Source organism: Miscanthus floridulus, chromosome 8, assembly GCF_019320115.1.
Source record: "Miscanthus floridulus cultivar M001 chromosome 8, ASM1932011v1, whole genome shotgun sequence".
Taxonomy (NCBI): domain Eukaryota; kingdom Viridiplantae; phylum Streptophyta; class Magnoliopsida; order Poales; family Poaceae; genus Miscanthus; species Miscanthus floridulus.
The window spans coordinates 38,580,854-38,601,118 of record NC_089587.1 but is presented as its reverse complement, the minus strand read 5'-3'; the positions used below and the strand labels follow the sequence as shown (position 1 = coordinate 38,601,118).

General features: G+C 42.4%; 4 protein-coding genes across 5 annotated transcripts; 2 read left to right on the top strand and 2 right to left on the bottom strand.

The window, feature by feature from the left end:
• The first annotated feature begins 3,749 nt into the window (after positions 1-3,749).
• On the top strand, positions 3,750-7,271 carry LOC136471682 (uncharacterized). Its single transcript, XM_066469426.1, has 7 exons — positions 3,750-4,062; positions 4,958-5,068; positions 5,173-5,271; positions 5,359-5,469; positions 5,567-5,867; positions 6,245-6,384; positions 6,532-7,271. Exons 1-7 carry the CDS (start codon positions 3,919-3,921, stop codon positions 7,081-7,083), a joined length of 1,458 nt encoding a protein of 485 aa, XP_066325523.1. The 5' UTR covers positions 3,750-3,918; the 3' UTR covers positions 7,084-7,271.
• A 1,230-nt stretch (positions 7,272-8,501) lies between these two features.
• Positions 8,502-11,933, bottom strand: LOC136476201 (pentatricopeptide repeat-containing protein At3g16010-like). Its single transcript, XM_066473951.1, has 2 exons — positions 11,718-11,933; positions 8,502-10,583 (listed from the first exon to the last, which is right to left on the bottom strand). The coding sequence occupies exons 1-2, from the start codon at positions 11,797-11,799 to the stop codon at positions 8,749-8,751; spliced, it is 1,917 nt and encodes a 638-aa protein (XP_066330048.1). The 5' UTR covers positions 11,800-11,933; the 3' UTR covers positions 8,502-8,748.
• Positions 11,934-11,987: 54 nt separating this feature from the next.
• On the top strand, positions 11,988-15,554 carry LOC136476202 (U1 small nuclear ribonucleoprotein C-2-like). Of its 2 annotated transcripts, none has more exons than XM_066473953.1 (5): positions 11,988-12,114; positions 12,406-12,448; positions 13,255-13,296; positions 13,397-13,649; positions 14,903-15,554. In XM_066473953.1, exons 1-5 carry the CDS (start codon positions 12,107-12,109, stop codon positions 15,235-15,237), a joined length of 681 nt encoding a protein of 226 aa, XP_066330050.1. In that variant the 5' UTR covers positions 11,988-12,106; the 3' UTR covers positions 15,238-15,554. The 2 variants fall into 2 exon arrangements, with proteins under 2 accessions (XP_066330050.1, XP_066330049.1); XM_066473952.1 differs by having other exon boundaries at positions 13,397-13,658; positions 14,903-15,541.
• A 410-nt stretch (positions 15,555-15,964) lies between these two features.
• On the bottom strand, positions 15,965-18,500 carry LOC136471681 (N-(5'-phosphoribosyl)anthranilate isomerase 1, chloroplastic-like). Its single transcript, XM_066469424.1, has 5 exons — positions 18,388-18,500; positions 18,048-18,107; positions 16,997-17,355; positions 16,756-16,913; positions 15,965-16,442 (listed from the first exon to the last, which is right to left on the bottom strand). Exons 2-5 carry the CDS (start codon positions 18,103-18,105, stop codon positions 16,211-16,213), a joined length of 807 nt encoding a protein of 268 aa, XP_066325521.1. The 5' UTR covers positions 18,106-18,107; positions 18,388-18,500; the 3' UTR covers positions 15,965-16,210.
• Between the last annotated feature and the right edge of the window lie 1,765 nt (positions 18,501-20,265).

Below are 20,265 nucleotides of genomic sequence, written 5' to 3'. Positions count from 1 at the left end.
TTTCCGCGTAGCATCTACTTGCTGCTTGGATGAATAGAGGCTCATCGACACGGAGCTTGATGTCGCGGAGTGGCGCGGGGGAGGGGGGATGCCAGGGGCGAGCGGCTGTGCGGCCACCGATGAGCTGCAACGCGGCTCTCGACGATAGGGCAGGCAGGTGCGGTCCCCCACGGTGGAGGTGACAGCGCGGGGTGATTGCGCTACCCGCGTCGAGCGTCCCTTGAGCTAGGAAGGTGAGCGACGAGCGGGCGGCATGTGGAGTCGCCCGCGGAAGACGCATGCATGTGGTGAAAGAAGGCTGCGACGGGATGTATGGGGAATCGATATTTTTTATGGGAAAGTCGAGAGCAGGCTATGTATTGGGTTGCGCAAGCCTAAAAAGGACACGTTCGGAGCGTCGAACGCCCTGAGTTTAGCATTTCCGCTTTTTTAAAATTAGTGGTGTTTTTTTAAGTTAACTAGTGATGTTTGATCACTGAACTATCAAATACAGGACAATAGCTACTTTAAAATATTGTTTTGTATTTTCTAAAAATAATAAAAACCAATTTATTTTCTCAAAAAACATAACAAAGCACTATAAGTCACAAAAGTCATGTAATTTTTATTAGGTTCCTAATCTCATTAGTTAATTTTCCTAAACACCATAAGTTTTGTAGGCCTGCTCTCCCAACGCTTGTGATGAGAAAACTAGAAAGCAACAACAATAGAAGTGCGCTAGATAGTGGCAGAGCTATGTGGAAGCCAAAGTGGGCCATGCCCCCCCCCTGATGATTGCATTTTTCTTAATGATGACTATATTTAGTCAATAGAAAGTTATAAAAATTCACACAATATTAATAACTTGAATACTATTAGCCCCTCGAATCCTCTTCAAGCTCCACCGCTGGCGCTAGATGTATGTTGCTCATATGCGAGGCTGAAGACAAGCACTCCTTATAGACACGGGAGGTAGAAGGTGAAGTGCAGAGGACGAACCAGAACATCATGAAGCACTCATCAATCACTAGTAACTACTGCTATAAACATAAGAGTTTCTAGTAACTACATACATAACCATCGGTTACTGTTTAGTGGAGCCATAACTATATGAGCTGATAATAACCGCAGCCATAATCGTGACCATTACAAATTTGGCCATTAACTACAATCAATCCACCTATAATCAACCTACTCTGTACCATGTCGTGAAAGCCCAACTCAACCAGGCTTGGCGTAAATAAACACCTATTTAAACTGAGCCAACCTTGAGTCAAATTCTCATGTGGGACTAAGACTCTATTGCACATTTAAGGTTTATTTGATTTTAATTGATAAATTAGACCAAGTCCAATAAAATTCTTGAATCCAACAAAAAGGAACCTGAAAAAGCCGGAAAGAAAGAGGACCGAAAATATATATATAGTATTAGTACGGAAAAGCAGGAAAGAAAGAGGACCAAAAAGAGTACGGAATACAAATCCGTACGAAAAAACTGTTGTATATGAAAGCTATAAAAACTGTATATGATAGTTTTACGTCGATACTGCGCTCATTCTGCGCTCGACCATTGACACTCACTCCGTGAGCACTGCCGCTGCCGCACTGGGCAGTGCCCACTGGCTTTTGGATTCCGGTGAGCTGCTGGATCTGGACCTGGACCTGCGGCGCGGCTCGGCCAGAGCGGGCACTCCTGGCACCTGGCAGCGATCGAGCAGCCGCGCCGCGTCCGTCCACCCAGCCGCGCATGCAGAGACAGCTGTGCGAGTGCGACGCGGCTCCCCGCGTGCAGACCCACGCCCGCCCACCGACAGCGTTCCGTTAAAGTTTAGTCCTTATATTGATATTTGGACGTACGGAGTATCGAACGCAGACTAAAAAATAATTAATTATATAAATGGTAATTAATTTGTTGGATGAATTTTTTAAGTCTAATTAGTCTATGATTAATTAGGTTTAATAAATTCGTCTCGCGGATTACTAAAGATTTCTATAATTTATTTTATTATTATCGAAGCACTCCTATTTAATATCCCGACGTGATATGACATCTTAAACTTTGCTGCTGAATTTGGTGTTTGGTTGCCCCTCCTAAATTTTAGTCGTTGTCCCATCGGATGTTTAGACATATGTATTGAGTATTAAATATAGACTAATTATGAAACTAATTACATAGTTTGCGACTAATTTGCGAGACGAATCTTTTGAGCCTAATTAGTCCATGATTTGACAATGTCTTGCTACAGTAAACATGTGCTAATGATGGATTAATTAGGTTTAAAAAATTCGCCTCATGGAGTACTGACGGATTATGTAATTTATTTTTTTATTAGTATACGAACACCCCATGCAACATCCTTCCGACACACCTCCTAAATTCTAGTAGCTGGATCCAAACACCCCCAAAGGGCCTGTTTGGTTCGCCTAGTTGCTACTAAATTTAGTAGCTTTTAGTCACTTTAGTAACTTTTTAACCAAATGCTATGACTAAAAGCTACTAAAAGGGCTTTAGTCCTCTCTAGTAACTCTGGAGTTACTAAAAGTAACTAAACCGTTTAGTAGCTAGTTTAGTAGATCAAACCAAACACCCACAAGTTCTTACATTGACACGTTTTAGGAGGATCAGTACCTTTTTCCTGTCCTCTTTTTTTCGTTCATTTTTACTTTTCTAATAAGCAACTGGAAATTGCAAGCTTGCTGAGTTGTTGTGTTATAGTGCCCTTTATTTAGTTCTCGGCATTGCCACAAGGAAGTTTTCAAAAATTTTGTATGTACTGAGGAGATAATTTACTTCGGCTATTACTCCACATACACTCCGAAATTGTTTTTTTGGGTGATTTATATGTCTGCAGCTTGCTGGTGCATCTGCTGTGCATACTACGGAGTATTAGCCGATTAGTGATTCCAGCATATTGCTTGAGTCTACGCTCTGAAATTGCTCAATTGCAGCATATGCTGTTGTGTATTAGCCAATTAGTGATTTCCAGCATATTGATTGAGTGATCTTAGCTAGTAAATCAAATTTAGAAGTATATATAGCTAATTTCTGGCAGTAGTAAATTTCTGGTTGTCTGTTGAATATATTGATCCCCATTGCTTGTTTCTTGACCTGCACTGCTGCTGTTCAAACCTTTGTGAATATAGTGAGCTGTTGCATTTCTTGCTGCAGTGCTTTGAAGTTGATATGGCAGATTGAGAAGAAGTCGAGGAAGAAGTTATTTCTAGTGTGAACATGTCTTCTCTTTGTGACCAGTCAGCGTTTTGATATGAAGACATGGTTGTTTCCTGTTATCTGTTTTCAGAAAATTGCATCCTGTTGCAGTTCTGAAAATACCGTGAGCTGAATTTATCTGTATTATTTCTGTGACCATGGTGCTGCTTTTCATAGTGTGGAACATGGTGCTACTTGTATGAACATGCTGTTAACTTGTTGAATAGATCGAGATCATGTCACTTTATTGAATGTGTGAACTCACTGGTAGAGGACAGATTATATTGCCACATCGAAGGTTTGTTCCTCCCAAAGTGATCCAATATGCACTGATCACATGCATGTACGTGGGGGTGGGTTGGTTTCTGTAGACGACGGATAGGATTGGGGTGGGTTTATTTTTTGTTGAATATTGTATGGATTGGTGTGGTTACGTGGTTGGGTTTCAGCCCACTAGCAGAGTGAATCCGGGATACATGCCAAAAATAAAACAAGAAAAAAGTAATAAAATAAAAAAACAAAAAATAATGCGAGAAACGCGACTATTTTTAAAAGGCCAATTACAGCGAAAGCACTGGTCCCGTCGCCCCGTCCTCTTGACGGCCTCGCCGTCGCCTCCCTTTCTTCCTCCTCCTCGACGGCACCTCCTCCTCACACTCACTCACACGGAGAGCGCTCGCGCGGGCGCACACACGGAGGTGGAGGTTCACAGGAGGGGGAGGGAGGAGATGCCGGGGAGCCAGAACGGTTGGCCGAGGCCTCGGCCGGTCAAAGCCGAGACCATCCACGGTCTTGCGCGCGCCGGCGACCTCGCCGGCGTCCAGAGGAAGCTGCGGGAGAACCCCGCCCTCCTCAACGACAAGAATCCCGTGGTGCGTGCAGCATCCGTGCTTCTTTTCTCGCTTAAAGAAATATACGATCTTTGGTCGGTTTCACGGTTCTTGATGCTTGCTGTGAGGGGTGAGCGTATTAGATTCATTAGGAACTGATTTCTTTTTCTTTAATGTGGAGAAACGTGAGTTTGCTCGGAGTCGTGTAAACGTAGCTTGACTTTCTTGAGCCGGTTCTTGAATTTGTCCCGGGCGGTGAGGCGGCGTTGGCTAATTTGCCCTTTGGTATTGTGCTTTCTATAGTTCCTTTTCTTGGAACAGATTTCTTGGGCGGTGGGGCGGCGTTTGCTCCTCGTTCCCGTTCTTCTTTAGTGCGCGTTTAGCTTGCGTTCCGTCTTGATTGCGACTTTAATTGCCCATTTGCTCCATTGTGTAGCCTATGCGTTTCTCGTCTGGTTCCTTCTGTCGCTGCCGTTTCGATGCTTTCTGGGCCAAGAAGATGATATACTAATGATTGATAATTTTATTTCTTCTGTCCTGTTTAAAAATTCCCCGGATTTCGGAATGTCAAACACTTGCTCTCGAGATTTGTTTTTATCTTGCGTGTTTGGTTCTTTGCAGGCAAGATTAATTTGTTAGGTCTGATGTAGTTACGATTTGCTTTTGGTCTCCTTTAAAAAATCTCTGCGGCCATTTCCATTAGGCGGGCTCGCTTTCGTGTCCCTTCTTATCGCCTTGCATTTGCTAATCTAGAGTTTAGACCTTTCTGTTTTGTGACCTGATTATCCTATATCCTATACTGCTGTAATGCACTAACCTGACTTTATTGGCTGAGGCTTCAATTGCCTTCCTGACACAGCTTACACTAGTCATTTACAAGGCGGAAACAAATTAAACATTGTGCGATCTGCCTCTCTGAAAATATAGTAATTTGCAGATGTGTCAAACGCCACTTCATGTTGCTGCTGGCTACAATAATACAGAAATAGTCAAGTTCTTGCTTAACCAGCAAGGTACAGAAACAGTTGATTTGGAGGCAAAGAACATGGTAATTAAGTTGCCACATATCTTTTGCATCTGATTGGGTACTCTGCCACACTTCTTTCATGCATCGAGCTTAATACATAAACCAATTATCTCATTTTTTGACAGTATGGAGAGACTCCTCTGCATATGGCAGTGAAGAACAGTTCTTGCGGATCAACAAATCTACTCCTTGAACATGGTGCACACATAGAAACCAAAGCCAATGTATGATCTACCTGTTTCTTTTCATTTCCTTTGAGGTTCTCGTATTGCATGCACAAATTTTATTACGTTCAACCCATGGTGGTGCAGAACGGCATGACACCATTGCATTTAGCTGTCTGGCATGCACTTCAAGCTGGAGACTGCAGCACGGTTAGCGTGTTACTAAGCTACAACGCGGATTGCTTTGCGAAAGATGATGTACTACTTGATTCACAGTAATGGTTTTCAATTACTTGTTTAAAATCATATTATAATTTACAATGTGGTAAGGTTTGTTATAACATCTATCCACCAGGAAGGCAAAATGCCCTTAAATCATATTCCAGGAGGAGCTGGTAGTGAGAAGCTTCTGAAACTCCTCACTCATCATATGGAAGAGCAAAGAAAAAAGAAAGCTCTCATGTCATGCCTCGAAGGGAAAGCAATGTCAGAGTTTGAAGAGGCAATATCACAAATTGTTGGATTGCAGGAGCTAAAAATGCAATTGCGCCGATGGGCAAAGGGAATGCTTTTTGATGAGAAGCGACGGGCTATGGGCTTAGGGATTGCTAGAAGGAGAGCTCCCCATATGGCATTTCTTGGCAATCCGGGAACTGGTAAAATTTCGAAAGAAGCAACCTTTTTTGTGTTACCACAGTTCTGTTCAGTTCTATGATCAAATGCTTTGCCATGGGTTATCCTTAAGGTGGTTTCATAGTGTTGCGCATCATTGCATTGGGTTTGTATGGTACATTTACAATCAGCTATGCGATACTAAACATCTTGTTGGGAGCTTTTGCTCTGATCATGAACTAAGAGTAGTTACCTGGAAGTTTGGCTAAACATGTCCTTAAAAGGCTACATTCTTTGTAAATTTGCCTGCTTCTTATACATTTTGCACTTACATGTACAGTGCAGTAAAATGCACAAGTTTCGGGTAGATAGTTACTGAAAACATCAATATTCTGTTTATACTATCCATCCTCTATTGCAGGCAAAACCATGGTTGCTCGAATTCTTGGAAAGCTCCTTCACATGGTTGGAATTCTCCCTACTGACAAAGTAACTGAAGTTCAGCGAACTGATCTTGTTGGAGAATTCGTGGGGCATACTGGACCAAAGACTAGGAGGAAGGTATTTTATCCTCTATTTTTTGTCAGAAAGGCTTTGTCAGCTGCACAATTTTCAATTTCAGAGAAATTGCGAAACAAATTCTGAACTTATTTCTATTACATGTTCTACCTTACATAATACTTTGTTACCATGATCATGGTTCAACAGATACAAGACGCAGAGGGAGGTATTCTCTTCGTGGATGAAGCGTACAGGTTGATACCAATGCAAAAATCTGACGACAAGGATTATGGTTTAGAAGCCTTGGAGGAGATAATGTCTGTAATGGACAGTGGCAAGATAGTTGTCATATTTGCTGGGTACTGTGAGCCAATGAAGCGAGTCATCGCTTCCAATGATGGCTTCTGTAGGCGGGTCACAAAATTCTTCTATTTTGACGATTTCAGCACGACAGAACTAGCAGAGATCCTACATATGAAGATGAAGAGCCCAAGTGAGAGTAGCTTGCTTTATGGGTTTAAGCTGCACCCAAGCTGCAGCATTGAAGTCATTGGAGAGCTGATTGCCAGAGAGACCACCGAAGAGCGGCGGAAACAGATGAATGGAGGCCTTGTAGACACACTGCTCATCAATGCCCGTGAGAACCTGGATTCACGGCTTGATTTCAACTGCGACGACACTGATACTATGATCACGATCACGTTGGAAGACCTGGAAGCAGGGCTTCGGCAGATTTCCAGACAACGGCAATTGCAGTGACATGTAAATTCAGGAGAATTTTTCTTGATTATTTCTTGCTTGTCTCCAAAGATGAAGTTATGGCCGTACAATGACAGGGTCTCATCCTTAAACACTTTTGGCTATTCTTTCTGTTGTATCTAGTCATTGCTAGATTGATGCCGTCCAACAGTAGCAGTGTAGTAGTAAAATGCATGTGGTTCCTTGAATTCCTATATTATTCCAGATGAGGTATACATATAAATAAATATTACCTGTGTATATACAATTATACATTCATGCCCTAACAATCAGTGTCAGAGGTCCGATGCTTGCCTACAGAAGTAAGACCGCAAGATTTCTTTGATGCGAGCAGTAGCTCATTCATTCATTTCTGGATCTTCTAAAAATATTTGACATTTGTGGAATAGCTAGTGCCACATATGGTATGTTGATCATCCCATGACTCTGATATGTCAGGCTGAGTTGATGTTTGAGTCGAACTTGAATTTATACATCGGTAACGCACGGTACGTGCATAAATAATTCAGATTTGACAGTGGAAATAATTGAGTTTGAATCCTAACTAAATTTTACATGACCAGTTCTTTTTTACGAAATCCTTATCTTCACATCACTGGCCCCATCAGCTGGCCCAGGTGTGACCATGGTCAGGACCAGGATTCAGAAACAAATGCACGAATCGGTCATGTGATGACATCCACTTTCAGAAAACAATGTGATTGTTCACATGCCGTTGAGCTGTGCTCAAATGCATGAGCGTATCTGTATATGGCAAGGACCATACATGCACAGTTTATACAGGAATCTCAGTAACCAGAGGCTCTGTCAGAGGCTAAAAGTTAAGCATGCAACTTCATGTGCCTCCAGAGCAGTGTTGATCCCAAACTTGCCTTCTTGCTCTTGCATTGTCTTTCGGTGGAATGGAATCTTGCTTTACATGATAGTAGCGGAAGGTAGATCTGCAATGTGGATGCCTACATAGCTTGACCCAGGAACCTTTCTTTTCCATGGAACATCTTGATGCTACCATGAAACAAAAGAAGTCCAGACATTGGCCCCATTAGAGTAGTAACCGGAAATAAAAGTCAGTTTTAGGCTTTCAGCAGTGCCAACATCAAAAGGAAACCAGGATTTATCATTTATCCATGTCCAAATCGAGGACATGGCCACACAAGAGAAATGTGTGACAAATAAGTGTTCCATATTTTTCTTTCACTGTAATAGAATGATTGAAAAAAATAGAGTTGTGCACAGTAACAGCTGCTTGGACTTCAGGAATGTATACTTGTGAATGTGGGTTGCTGAAGAAACATCTCAACATACAGTAGTTAGGCTTGTGCTTCAATGATCTCAAATCTTTCAGGAAAAACTGTCAGATGATTCGCACTTTCGCAAAAACTAACTGTAGTTAGACTTGTAATTGTGTATTAGCAAAAGATACTCAAAAGTAATAGGACTGGACAATACATGAGACATGATCAATTAGTGAAATATACACCTTTACAGTTTCATCAGTTTCAGCCTTTGGTATTTCTTTTTTACAACAATCCACCTGAGTAAGCATGAGGCACATCTTTTCACACATGCAAACAGATAAAGCTCTCCTAAAGAATATTTTATCAAGAAAGAAAGCCTGCATTTAGGCGTGTTATGTCGAAAACAAACAACACTATCTATTGCCCATCAGCAACCTTGGCCAGTATATTCATGATCAACCTTTCCAATAGCCTCAAGTATAGACGAATATGTAATAAGATCATACTCAAACCCCAATGTATTCATCTCTTCCATCAGCTTTGCTGCCTCCACAAACATGCCAGCATGACTCAAGGCACCAAGGACAGTATTATAAGAGACAACATCAGGTCTTACTGTAGATTGTTTCATGTTAGAAAGCATCTCCATTGCATGATGAGGTCCTCCCGTTTTTGCCAGCCCGTTAAGGATAATATTGTATGAATTGATATCAGGAATACACCCATGCTCTTGCATTCTTCTCATTGTACTAAGAGCTTCATCAAGCATGCCCGTTCTTGCTAATCCGGACATGAGAGCATTGTACGCATAAACATCAGGAACACAACCAAGTTTGTTCATTTCGTCAAACATATTTATAGCATCATCAAGCCGTCCAGCCTTTCCTAAGTGTTTAATCATAACTGCATACACCCGAGCACTGGACGAGCCGCAATTTTCCTTTAGTTCCTGAAAAAGCTCACAAGCAAGATCATAGCGCTTAGCTTTTCCAAGAGCATCAATCAGGCTGCAATATGCCGCTGGACATGGAGGGAAACCCTTTTCATCCATCTCCTCCAGTAGCATCATGGCCTTCTCCATCCTGTTAGTTTTGCAGAATCCATCAATCAGGATAGAATAGGTAAATGAACTGGGGGAGATTCCACTTTCCTTCATTCTCTCAAACCAAGATGGAACCTCAGAAGCACGAGATTTTGATTCAAAAAGTGCTTTTATGATAGTATTGTATGTCACCACACTAGGAATGCACCGCAATGTTCCCATCTCCTGAAACAACTTCATAGCATCATCCAAACGATCAGCCTTGCCTAAGAAATTTATCATATTGTTCGTAACAACCGTGTCTGGCCTGCAGCCTTCTCGCTGCATTTCATAGAAGAAGTGATATGCTTCATCTATTCTGCCAGCTTTACCAAGGCCCCTGATCAACTCAGTGTAAGTAAATACATCCGGTTGGCAATACTGATGCCTCATCTCTTCAAACAAACTCAATGCTCCATGAACATCATCCAATTTGAAGAACAAAGCTATTAACATTGTATATATCTTGGTAGTTGGCTGCTTTCCGTTCTCCTTCATCTCATTCAACAACTGAATTGCTGAATCACTGCGACTTAGTTTGCAGAAAGCACAAATCAGTGCGCTGTACGTCATAGTGTCTGGGAAGCAATGACCCTCAGTGCTCATCTCATTGTATAGTTCATGGACTTTCTCATGTTGGCCCTCATGCATCAACATTATTATCATGCTGTTATATGCCTGCGCAGTTGGCTGACACTTCCGCGTTTTGATCTGGTAGAAGATTGCAATTGCCTTGCTGACCATCTTAGCATTCCCCAGCATCCGAACTACCTCTGACAGCTCTGTTGGGGTGACAACACAAATGGGATTCCGTACCATCTCTTGGATCATCTTCCACATCTCACCATACTGCTCTACTACTTCCAAACAACGTATCAATGCCATGTAAGTGGATGTGTCATGCTCATAATTCCTCCGCTTTGCAGCCCATCTGAAGAACTGCATCTTCACGTTGACCCCAATGTCAGTTTTCATAACCTCCCGTACCAACCAGTGATCAACTCTAAGCATGAGAACCTCCAGTGCCTTCTCAGCATCAGGGCCCCACTTGAATATCTTCAGGATCCTAATGAACCTCTCATCCAAGACACGCACAGAATGCGCGTATCTTGGCACAGTGGTTGCTATTGCTTCCTCACTCTGACGAACTGGAGGATGAAACATCCGAACAATCTCACTTTCTGAAAGCCAAAAAATCAAGAGTGGTCAAGGAAAGGGGAAAAGATAGTAAGAAAAAACGTAGCATCAGTCATCATTAGAAAAGCTTTTTTTTTGGTTTAAAACTAAAACTAACAAAACGCACGTCAAATCAAGACTGGCTTCAGCTTCTAATCTGGAAGGACAACTTGTGAACTATGTTTGTTGGAAATTCATTCTACTTGGTTTCTGGTACTGATTGAACATAGGAATTAATTTACTCATACTAAGCATAGCAAATTTCACATTATTACATTGCTAAATATCAACAGACATTTTTTTTGGTGCCTCTTATCTGGGTACAACTGTAGTATCTGCTCATGTACAGACACACACCAACCCTACACACGCACACCACACACACACCACGTACACCAACAAACCTACAACTATACTCAGATTACTGGATCGCGTCCTTCTTGAGATCACCGGGTCCATAGACCTGCAGACGACGAGGCGCGTCGCATTCCCTTTGTAGCTCCACGCGAGAGGCAACATAATTTATTTGGGGACAAACCCTGGTGAGAGACGCGAGTGCGATTGCTGAAGAATCGAACTCGCGCTGGCTGCCTGCCCACCGGCAGAGCAAGCCACCCGAGCTCTGCTCGGTTCTCATCAACAGACATATTATGTGTCAGCAATTCATCAAATCTGACTTATGTAATATCTTCCCTCTTGCAATTATAAAGCTGGGGTTGGGGATTCCCACAAACTCTAACAGAGCCCAAATAAAACAAAGTGCAATACATTTTTTGTTGCATATACAGTACATCGCGAGTTCGCGACTCCTCACTAGTGTCTGTTCCGCATTCTGGTGACATATCAAAAGAATCCATCGTTTTTTTTTTTTTTACTTTTGGATACACCAGGTAGTTGAAAGCATGTTTCCCAACACAAATCTACATCCATCCCAAATTCATAGCCAACACTGCTTTCGATTTTGTCTGATCTCTATAAATCCGACCTTACTTAGATCAATCTAGTTCTCATTAAAACTTCATGCGAAATCCAAAAATGTGCTAAGCACACACTGATAGGCAGGGTACTGACACTACCCGAAATTCCTCGAAAGCGAGCTAGGAAACCGAAATAAGTGAAACAAGGAAGACGCGCCTCACCCGTTTGCTTGATCCTCCGAGAAAGGCACGGCGACGAGGAGATCCCCCGTGCCACCAGGAGCTGTACACCGCGCCGCGCCATCTCTGGCCGCCAGCGGCGGCCGCGCCGCGCCTTGACGAATGACGAGGGCGAAGTACTCGCTACGCAGGGGCGGTGGCCGGTGGTCAGGACTCAGCTTATGGGCCGTCATCGAGCCCGAATCGGATGGGCCTACTTGCCACTGACCGGCCCAGCCCTTTAAGGGTCCTGGAAGGCTGGAACTCTCGAGCGGCTCGTATTGGCAAGGGTTTAGGGCGCAGCAGACTGGTGCTCTTGCTCCGAGCCTCCGACTCCGTTCTCGACCGAGACGCGATCCCCTTCTCCGCCGCTGCCGTCCTCCGCCGCTGCGATGCCTCGGTGAGTGCGTCTTCGTCTTGGCTACTCAACTTGCTCCCATATGTCCATCCGCGGGGGTGCGGTTGTGGGGTGGGGGGTGATAGGCGTTGAAACCCTAGCACTGGTTCCATGATTTGCGCCTAGATCTCGCTGGTTGATTCCACGGTGCGGTGTGATTGGGGTCTGGGTTTGCTCACCGGGAGCCAGTTAGATGATACTACCTGCCTCTGTCTGTGCTGCGTTGTTGTATATGTTCTTTTCGATTTATGTCTTAGCTCGTGTTCTGACTTCTCTCTTGTTCTTACCGTGCAGGTATTACTGTGACTACTGCGACACCTACCTGACCCATGACTCGGTGAGTGTCTTGTTGTGCTTCAATTTTATAAGGCTACAGACATGTAGCAGGCTCGTCATTTCTGTGTAGGTTTCCTTAGGATTGTATGCAGTAATCTAATCTAAGGATAAGTTGTGTTGCTGCCATGCTTTAACCAACATAAGCGAAATAAGAGTTGTTTATGCCACTTGTTCATCTCAGTGGCTCAGTTCAATTATGTTTCCAACTCCCTAAGAATATTTTGTGACATTGCGTGGTCCTTGAAATTATTGATGCTCAATATAGACTGCAGTGCGCCATCCTTTATATATCAGTGCACTAGGTAGCCGCCTATTCAAGCTTGCATAATGTATGAGATATTCACAAACTACAGTTCTCTTGGCTTCCTGAATTAAAATAGGTGTTCTCCCTTTTAGACTTTCATACCTTGCATACAAGTGATTTCAACATAGGCCCTCTTTGGCAGGGCTCCGGCGGCTCTGGCTCCCGCCCCTCCGCACCTGTCGGCCGCCCATGGGCCGACAGGGGGCTACTGTTCACCAGAGCCGTTTTTCTCTCCTCTCCTTTCCTCTCTCACAGACAGAGGTGGAGCCGGAGAAGCTCGTTTTTCGGGCTCCGCGGCTCCGGCTCCGCCTGGCACATATCGGCCCATGGGCGGCCGACAGGTGCGGGAGCCGGAGCCGCCGGAGCCCTGCCAAAGAGGCCCATAGTTGCTTCTGCAAACTGTAAAGATCCATGAATGCTGTCTCCTCTTTGCTACCATGTACTCTTTATTTCTCGTCTTCTTTTTGAAACGTTAGTTGACTACTTTGTAAAAAATGTTGCAGCCATCTGTCCGGAAGCAACACAATGCTGGATACAAACACAAGGTATTTATTTTATTCTTTGTATAATCTCCATAGTCCCAACTTGTTTTTTGGTGCCTATTCATCTATAAAATATTGCTCAACCTTATTTGAAATATTCTAGGCGAATGTTCGAACCTACTATCAGCAATTTGAGGAGCAGCAAACTCAAAGTTTAATTGATCAAAGAATCAAGGAGCATCTTGGACAAGCTGCAGCTTTCCAGGCAGGTGCCCCTTTCAACCAACATCTGCTTGCATTCCCAGGAGCTGTGGCCCGCCCTCATCTTCCAATTCTGCCAACCCCTGGCATGCCTCATGGATTCCCTCAAGCACACTTGATGCCAGGAGTTAGGCCCCCGATTTTACCAGCTCCAGGTATTCCAGGTAAATAGGGCTGCTGTTTGTATCATTCATCATGATTACTAGCATGTATTATGATGGCTACTATGTGTACATGTCTATAACCCATTTATGCCTCATTTCCCATTAATTCGATATTGCTTTCTTCATTGAAGACGAAATAACTACATTTACCCCTGCCTCCAACCTTAGTAGAACAAACATCAAAAGTTCAATGTTCTGCAAAGAATGCTACTTGTTTGTTATGGCCCGAATCAGGTTCTTCTGCATGTATCTGCACAGTGCATTAATTATTTTCATGTTACTTAATAGGGCATCGGTATATAAGGCGCTTGTTACCTACCATATGTCGGTTAGTTAGGTTTGGTTTATTTTGTATCATGAGATTTCATGGATTTGATTTGTTTTGGGTACATCCTGATTTGTAGTTACTAGTGACTTTAAGCGATCTCTAAACCCTTTGCACAGTTCCAATCCAGAAGAAACTGATCTTTATTTTATGCGAGGAAACCAATATGAGCAAACTGTTCTGTACTGATATTTTTTCTGGGGAACGAAACAGAATTTTTAGAACAAGCTGTAAATGTATTCTCAAAAACTACCCCAGTTTTTTTACCTTTGCCAAAGCAATTAATCACGTGGTTTGTGATGAGTGGAGAATTGGAGATCTATCTAAAATGCTTAGATTAGAGTACTCTGATATTTTTTTTGTATTCACGTTTATCTCAAACATGGTACTACGTTTCTATAAGTTGATAAATAGATTATGTGTCTAATTATTCAGATAAATTGGTAGGTTGTAGATCATATCGACTAAGTATTATAAGATCCTTATTTACTAGTCGTTAATTAACCCTCCCTCTCCCTCTCCCTCATCCTTATTTACTACTAGCGTTCAAAATTTGTCTACAGACATCCGCTGCGTCATCAACCCTATCTCCCTCATAACTAAAAAAAAAATACTTGTTTGCATCAATGTGATGTTGGTGTTGGAGTCTTCTATTTCTGGCATCTCTGTAAAGGCAACGGCGTCTCAGTAATCTTAGCGATTGATTGAGGGTTACCACAATCATTTCTCTTCCTCAACTGCCCTAAAATTCCTAGAAATGCTTATACTTGTGGATGGAGGGAGTTGCTTAATGTTGTGCTGAGTTACACAGCTGATAAGTTGGCCTTTGGAAGAGTTTTCTTTACATTTTCCATATCGATTTCACTTATTCGAACCTAACAATAGCTACTTTGTGTTACTGTTTTTTCAAATGTGTCAGGATATCCAGGCGGCCCACCAACCATGCCGCAACCAGGCGGCCCACCTGGCTCCATGCCGCAACCAGGCGCCCCACCTGGCTCCATGCCACAACCAGGCGCTCCACCTGGTTCTATGCCGATGCAGATGGCCCCACTCCCAAGGCCTCCAACGCTTCCGCCTCCAACATCTGGAGTCCCAGGTGCCCCCATTCCTAACAGTGCAGCACCTCCAGCCATTTACCAAGCGAACCCATCAGCACCCGCAGGTACGACTTCTGGTGCTCCTCCAGCTCCACCGACTGCTCCACAGCCGCCTGCGTTCTCCTATGCACAGCCATCAGAGGGCAACCACTGATTCTGTTCCTTAAGCATTTACTTGGTTGACATATGAAGTTGATGTTCCCAGAAAGGCTGCTCGTTTGGAAGTTAATGTTGCCATCATTTAACTGAGGCCATTTCTGTCAGCTTGAATTCAAGGGACTGTTGAGAAAATCTTCAAGTGTAATCGGTGCTGTTGGGGCCCTGTATGCTAGTCGATGTAGGTTAACTATGTAATCGACTTTACTTCATATATTAATTTTTTAAAAAAAGGACGCTTGAAAGTCAAAACTAGGTTTCCCGTCAGAGAAATTTTTGGCATGGGATGCTTCGACTCGAAATTGTGATTCACCAGTATTCATGTTTTTTTTTCGAGAACGTCAGTATTCATGTTCTATATGTTTTTTGTCTCGCTTTTACCAGCAAATGTGCTCTTTCAGGCAAAACTCAGGTTCCCAAGTCCATAGAAATTGAAGCGATTTCATGTTACCTTCCAATAACCAGCTTCAGGTTACACCACCCCTGTTTGTTGCCTAACAAAAACCATGGTGGCACTACTCTTTGCTCGTATCAAACGCTAGCTGACATAGCAGACGACGAATTTGATCAAGATACAGGTAATGAAAATTTTCCAGTTATAACTAAAGTCATAATATGTATATCGTTTACTGCAGGGATTTTGTCAGATTGTGCAATGTGTTTTTATTTTTGCGTTTGAACTGGACATGCGTACAAAATCCACAAATACAAACAGTGATGCATATAATATTCAGATTCAAAAATTTAATCACTAGCCTCAAGTGCAATTTCAACATCTTACCTTCACTAAGGAGTTTGCTACACTCAACAATAAACGGTGATACATATGCTCACTCTTCAAAAATTCAATCACTAATTTTTCCCTCAGCCCCAAGCGCAATTTCGACAGCTTGCCTTCAGGTTGCAGTAATTCAGGGATTCCGCGGAGTGAGCAAATGATATAAAACTAAGCTCTCGACCAGCAAATGACCTTATGATAGGAAGTTCAGGGATTTTACATTGCTTATGAAGGAATCAATCCTGTCTGCATCTTTTTGGATACCATCAGGAGCACATATGCCACTGCTAACATCAACACCATTTGGCTTCAGAGCAGAAAAGGCTTCACAAACATTATCTGCATGAAGCCCTCCAGCTAACAGCCATCCATTCTTGCTTTTGACAGACGGCATTTGGAACTTCTGCCAATTGAATCCCTTTCCACTGCAAATGAAAATTGGTCGCATTTGTCATATAGAAATATGTCCATTAGCTAGCATACAATCCAAGAGAACTTCTCTACGAATTATAGAGTAAGGAATGACAAGATACTGCTTTTGCAATGAAGTAATGCAATATAATAATGCTGAATTTAGTGAGTATTCACATCACGGACAGTTGAATGATCAGTTGCCTCAACTATCTCTTTTGGGTTTTAATTACAATCATATGATTTCCTTGTTGTAGAACAAACATAACTAATTTTAGCACATCGAGCAAACATGGGATTATAGAAGCAATAAGAGCAAGATCTAACCTTCCGCCTCTTGCACTGTCCACTAAGTACCAATCAAGTTCATATTCCATATCAGGAGCGTTGATTAGTTTTCCATTGTCATCAGCATTTAGTACATAAATGATACGATTGTTCTTTGAAAGAGTATGAACCAATGCACGAGATTCATCACCATGAAGCTGCATATTAAAAATTCTGGAGTGTGTAAATAATAGTCATAACCAGCGTAAACAACATAGGATACAGCATTTCTAAATCGAACCTGGACAAAGTTAAGGTCGCATGAATTAGACACTCGTAGTATTGTATCTTCATTATCATCCACAAAGACACCAACTGATTCAGCACCATAAGATTGTGCAACTCTTGATATTTCTTTTGCCTCCAACAAAGAGACAGAGCGTTTAGAGTTGGGCCACAGTATCATGCCTATAAGTTCAGCTCCTGCCTTTACAGCCATTTCTGCATCTCTAGCCGATGTGATGCCACACATTTTGACTACAGGGTGGATCTTTCTGGTATCTCCACAACTAGACGATGAAGATACGACGGTATGAGAATGATGGTTACTTTGGTTTGTTCCCAAGCATGACATTTTTACTCTAGAAATTCTTGGAAGTCCTGTATGGGAAAAGACAGGGTAAGGTGGTAGAGCATATAAAGGAAGTGAGTTGAAGTACTATTTGTGCAAAACCACATGATTATTGATATACTGCAGTAAATACTAACATACTCAAATGTCACAATAAACCAAAGAAGGGTATCATTGATCTGTTAGTTGCTAAAATATGTAGTTTTCAGAAAAGCAAATGATAAAGCTAAAAAAAAAGGGCGTACCCAGTGCAGAGAGCTCCCGCTTTGTGCGGGGTCTGGGGAAGGGTGTTAGTGGCAAGCCTTACCCTGGCCTGTGCAATATGAGGAGACCGCGACTCGAACCCGAGACCTTCCGGTCACAGACGGTAAGACTCTACCGCTTGCACCAGAAAAGCAAATGATAAAGCTAACTAGAATAAAATAATCAAGGCTAGTCCAGAAGTACTTAGTGAAGTTGATCAGACAAAATGATTAGCTTGCGCACCAACATGCAGCCAGTTCATCTTAAATACAGTGGATACATACAATATTACAACAGAGGCTTGCAGTCTCTTCCAAATGGCTCTTATTTTCTCTGGGATAACTTGTTGGAAATTTTCTTTTTCAGAACCAGTTTTGTATACTGAAGAATTACGTCAACATTTCATTTCCAGCAACCGAGAATGTAGAGAATAAAAACATTTGTGATCAAGTAACAGAACATGACTACAAATGCTCACCATTGTTTTGTACTAAAGGAAATTGCTGATAGCGTCTTGTTGAGATTGGCAACGCCATTACTGAGAAGGCATAAATGAGAACATAAAAGGGATTAGCACATGACTAATTGGCCATTTGGTAGAAACAGAATGCATCAGAAGTTCAGAACTTAAAAGTGAATAAATAAAATGAAGTTCCAGACCAGGGGCAAGTAGAGAACATGGGACTCAATATTTTTGGCAAAAAAAAAAAAAATCGAAGTTAGTGGCCATGGACACACTTCGATCAGATCCGAATACAAATAGCCACATAACTTAAGTTAGGGTTCGCACAGCAGGAAGGGAGAAAGGGTGCGGATACCTGGTGGGATCTCATCGACAGCGAAGGATCCAACGAAGACCTAGGGAGTAGGGACCTGGATTAGGGCGGCGCCGGCGGTCACACACGACTACACGAGAAAGTACGGGCTGTTTTTGATGAAGGGCTCAAGAAACCAGAAAATTGGAGATATGCTGTTGTTAAAGTGGACTTCGTCCAAATGGAAAAATTATACTTGTTTACTTCACCCCTCCCAGGTATTCTACTCCCTGAAAAATCCAAATCTGTCTAAATAACCGCTGTGAGATCTTAAAAAAAATATCAACACTAAGAACATCTCTAAGAGTTCCCTAAATCCCTGGTTTTTAGCAAGATGAGAAAAAACTCCTCTCTAATAACTTATAATTCATCCTCCTAATTTTTTAGAACTTGCGAAAAGTCACCATGTTCCGCGTAAAGTTGCGCGCTTTCGAGTCGCGCGTATCTTCTCTCCACGCGTATGTTTGTCGGTCAACCTAAAGATGGAAGGGCGTGAAAAGAATAAAGAGTAGAAAAAGGGTTCCTGATGCAAATGTACAAGAGAGAAAGAATATATATAAGTGGTTAAGATAATTTAGAAATAGTATACGATTCCTGATGTAAAATTATCTTAGTAGTGTATTATTAGAAACTCTTGGAGATTGCTTTCTTTATTCCTTCTAATACTTTTTTAGGAGTCGTAAAACTCCATGTTTTTGGAAAAAAAATATTGGGTACTCTCAGAGATGCTCTAAACATCTTACTCTCCTACACCCTTTCTAAAATTTCTTTTAACTATGCATTGTCTTTGTTTCAACGTTGACAATAGCGAAACTATAACAACAATTTTGGCTAGTCACAGCTTTGAAAGTTTATAGATGATGAGACATCTAAAATTGGTTCTAGATCTACAATGGTAATTTTAGGAGATAAAAAATGGCTAATGCTCTATTTTTTTAGCAGAGGCTAATGCTCTGGTGAGGGCGTCTGTTCGGGCGTGTCCTTTCGGACATATTCCTGAACCAGCACAGCGATTGGCCCAATAGGTCCATCTACGCTTTGGAAGGTCGGTTTTGATAATTGAGTGACAAACTTAGGTGAACTAATATGTGTTTGAGTGAGAGACACATGTGATTAGTCCATAAATCCATCATGTGTGAGCAACCTATGCCATGGAGGTGAATAGCTTAGATATGTTGCAAGGTTCACACATGTGATGAAGGAGCTCATTTCATATGAGACATGACATGGAGTCATGTGACTAAGGTGGAGAAGATCAAGACAAGACTTGCCTTGATGGACCGCTTGCAAGTATGAAGGGCAAGTTGAGTGATGACTTGGCACCGATGGACCAAAGCAACGGTGAAGAGCAAGTGAAGTCAAGATCGATGAACCAATATGGTCACGTGATGATATAAAGTGGATCATATCATTTGTGATATGATTGGTGCATCTGTTGCATCAACATCAGAGGAGATAGAATGGAATGCGCAAGGCAAAGGTATAACCTATAGAGCATTTTATTTCACCAGTCATAAGTGTGTAGAGAAGTTTATGACCGGGTTTAGGATAGATAGCCGTATTATTAAGAGGGACAAACTTGTTTGCATATCGGTCATCTAGTGCCACTTGAGCGATCTGACTTTGCATACGTGTTAGAATTGAGTGGCGTTGAGAAAAGAGTGCTAATCCTTTGGGAAATATTTGTGAAAAGCTAACACACGTGCACAAGATGGTGAACACTTGGTGATGTTAGCACATTTGCAAAGGAGAAGTCGAAAGGCGAAGAAAGAAAGCAAAACCGAGCTCTAGGGGCTGCCCTGGAGGCACTGTCCCTACCTGTCCGGTGTACAGTGGCGCAGCAGTGTAGGAGGTGGCACCACCCTGCCTTGGTGGTGGCAC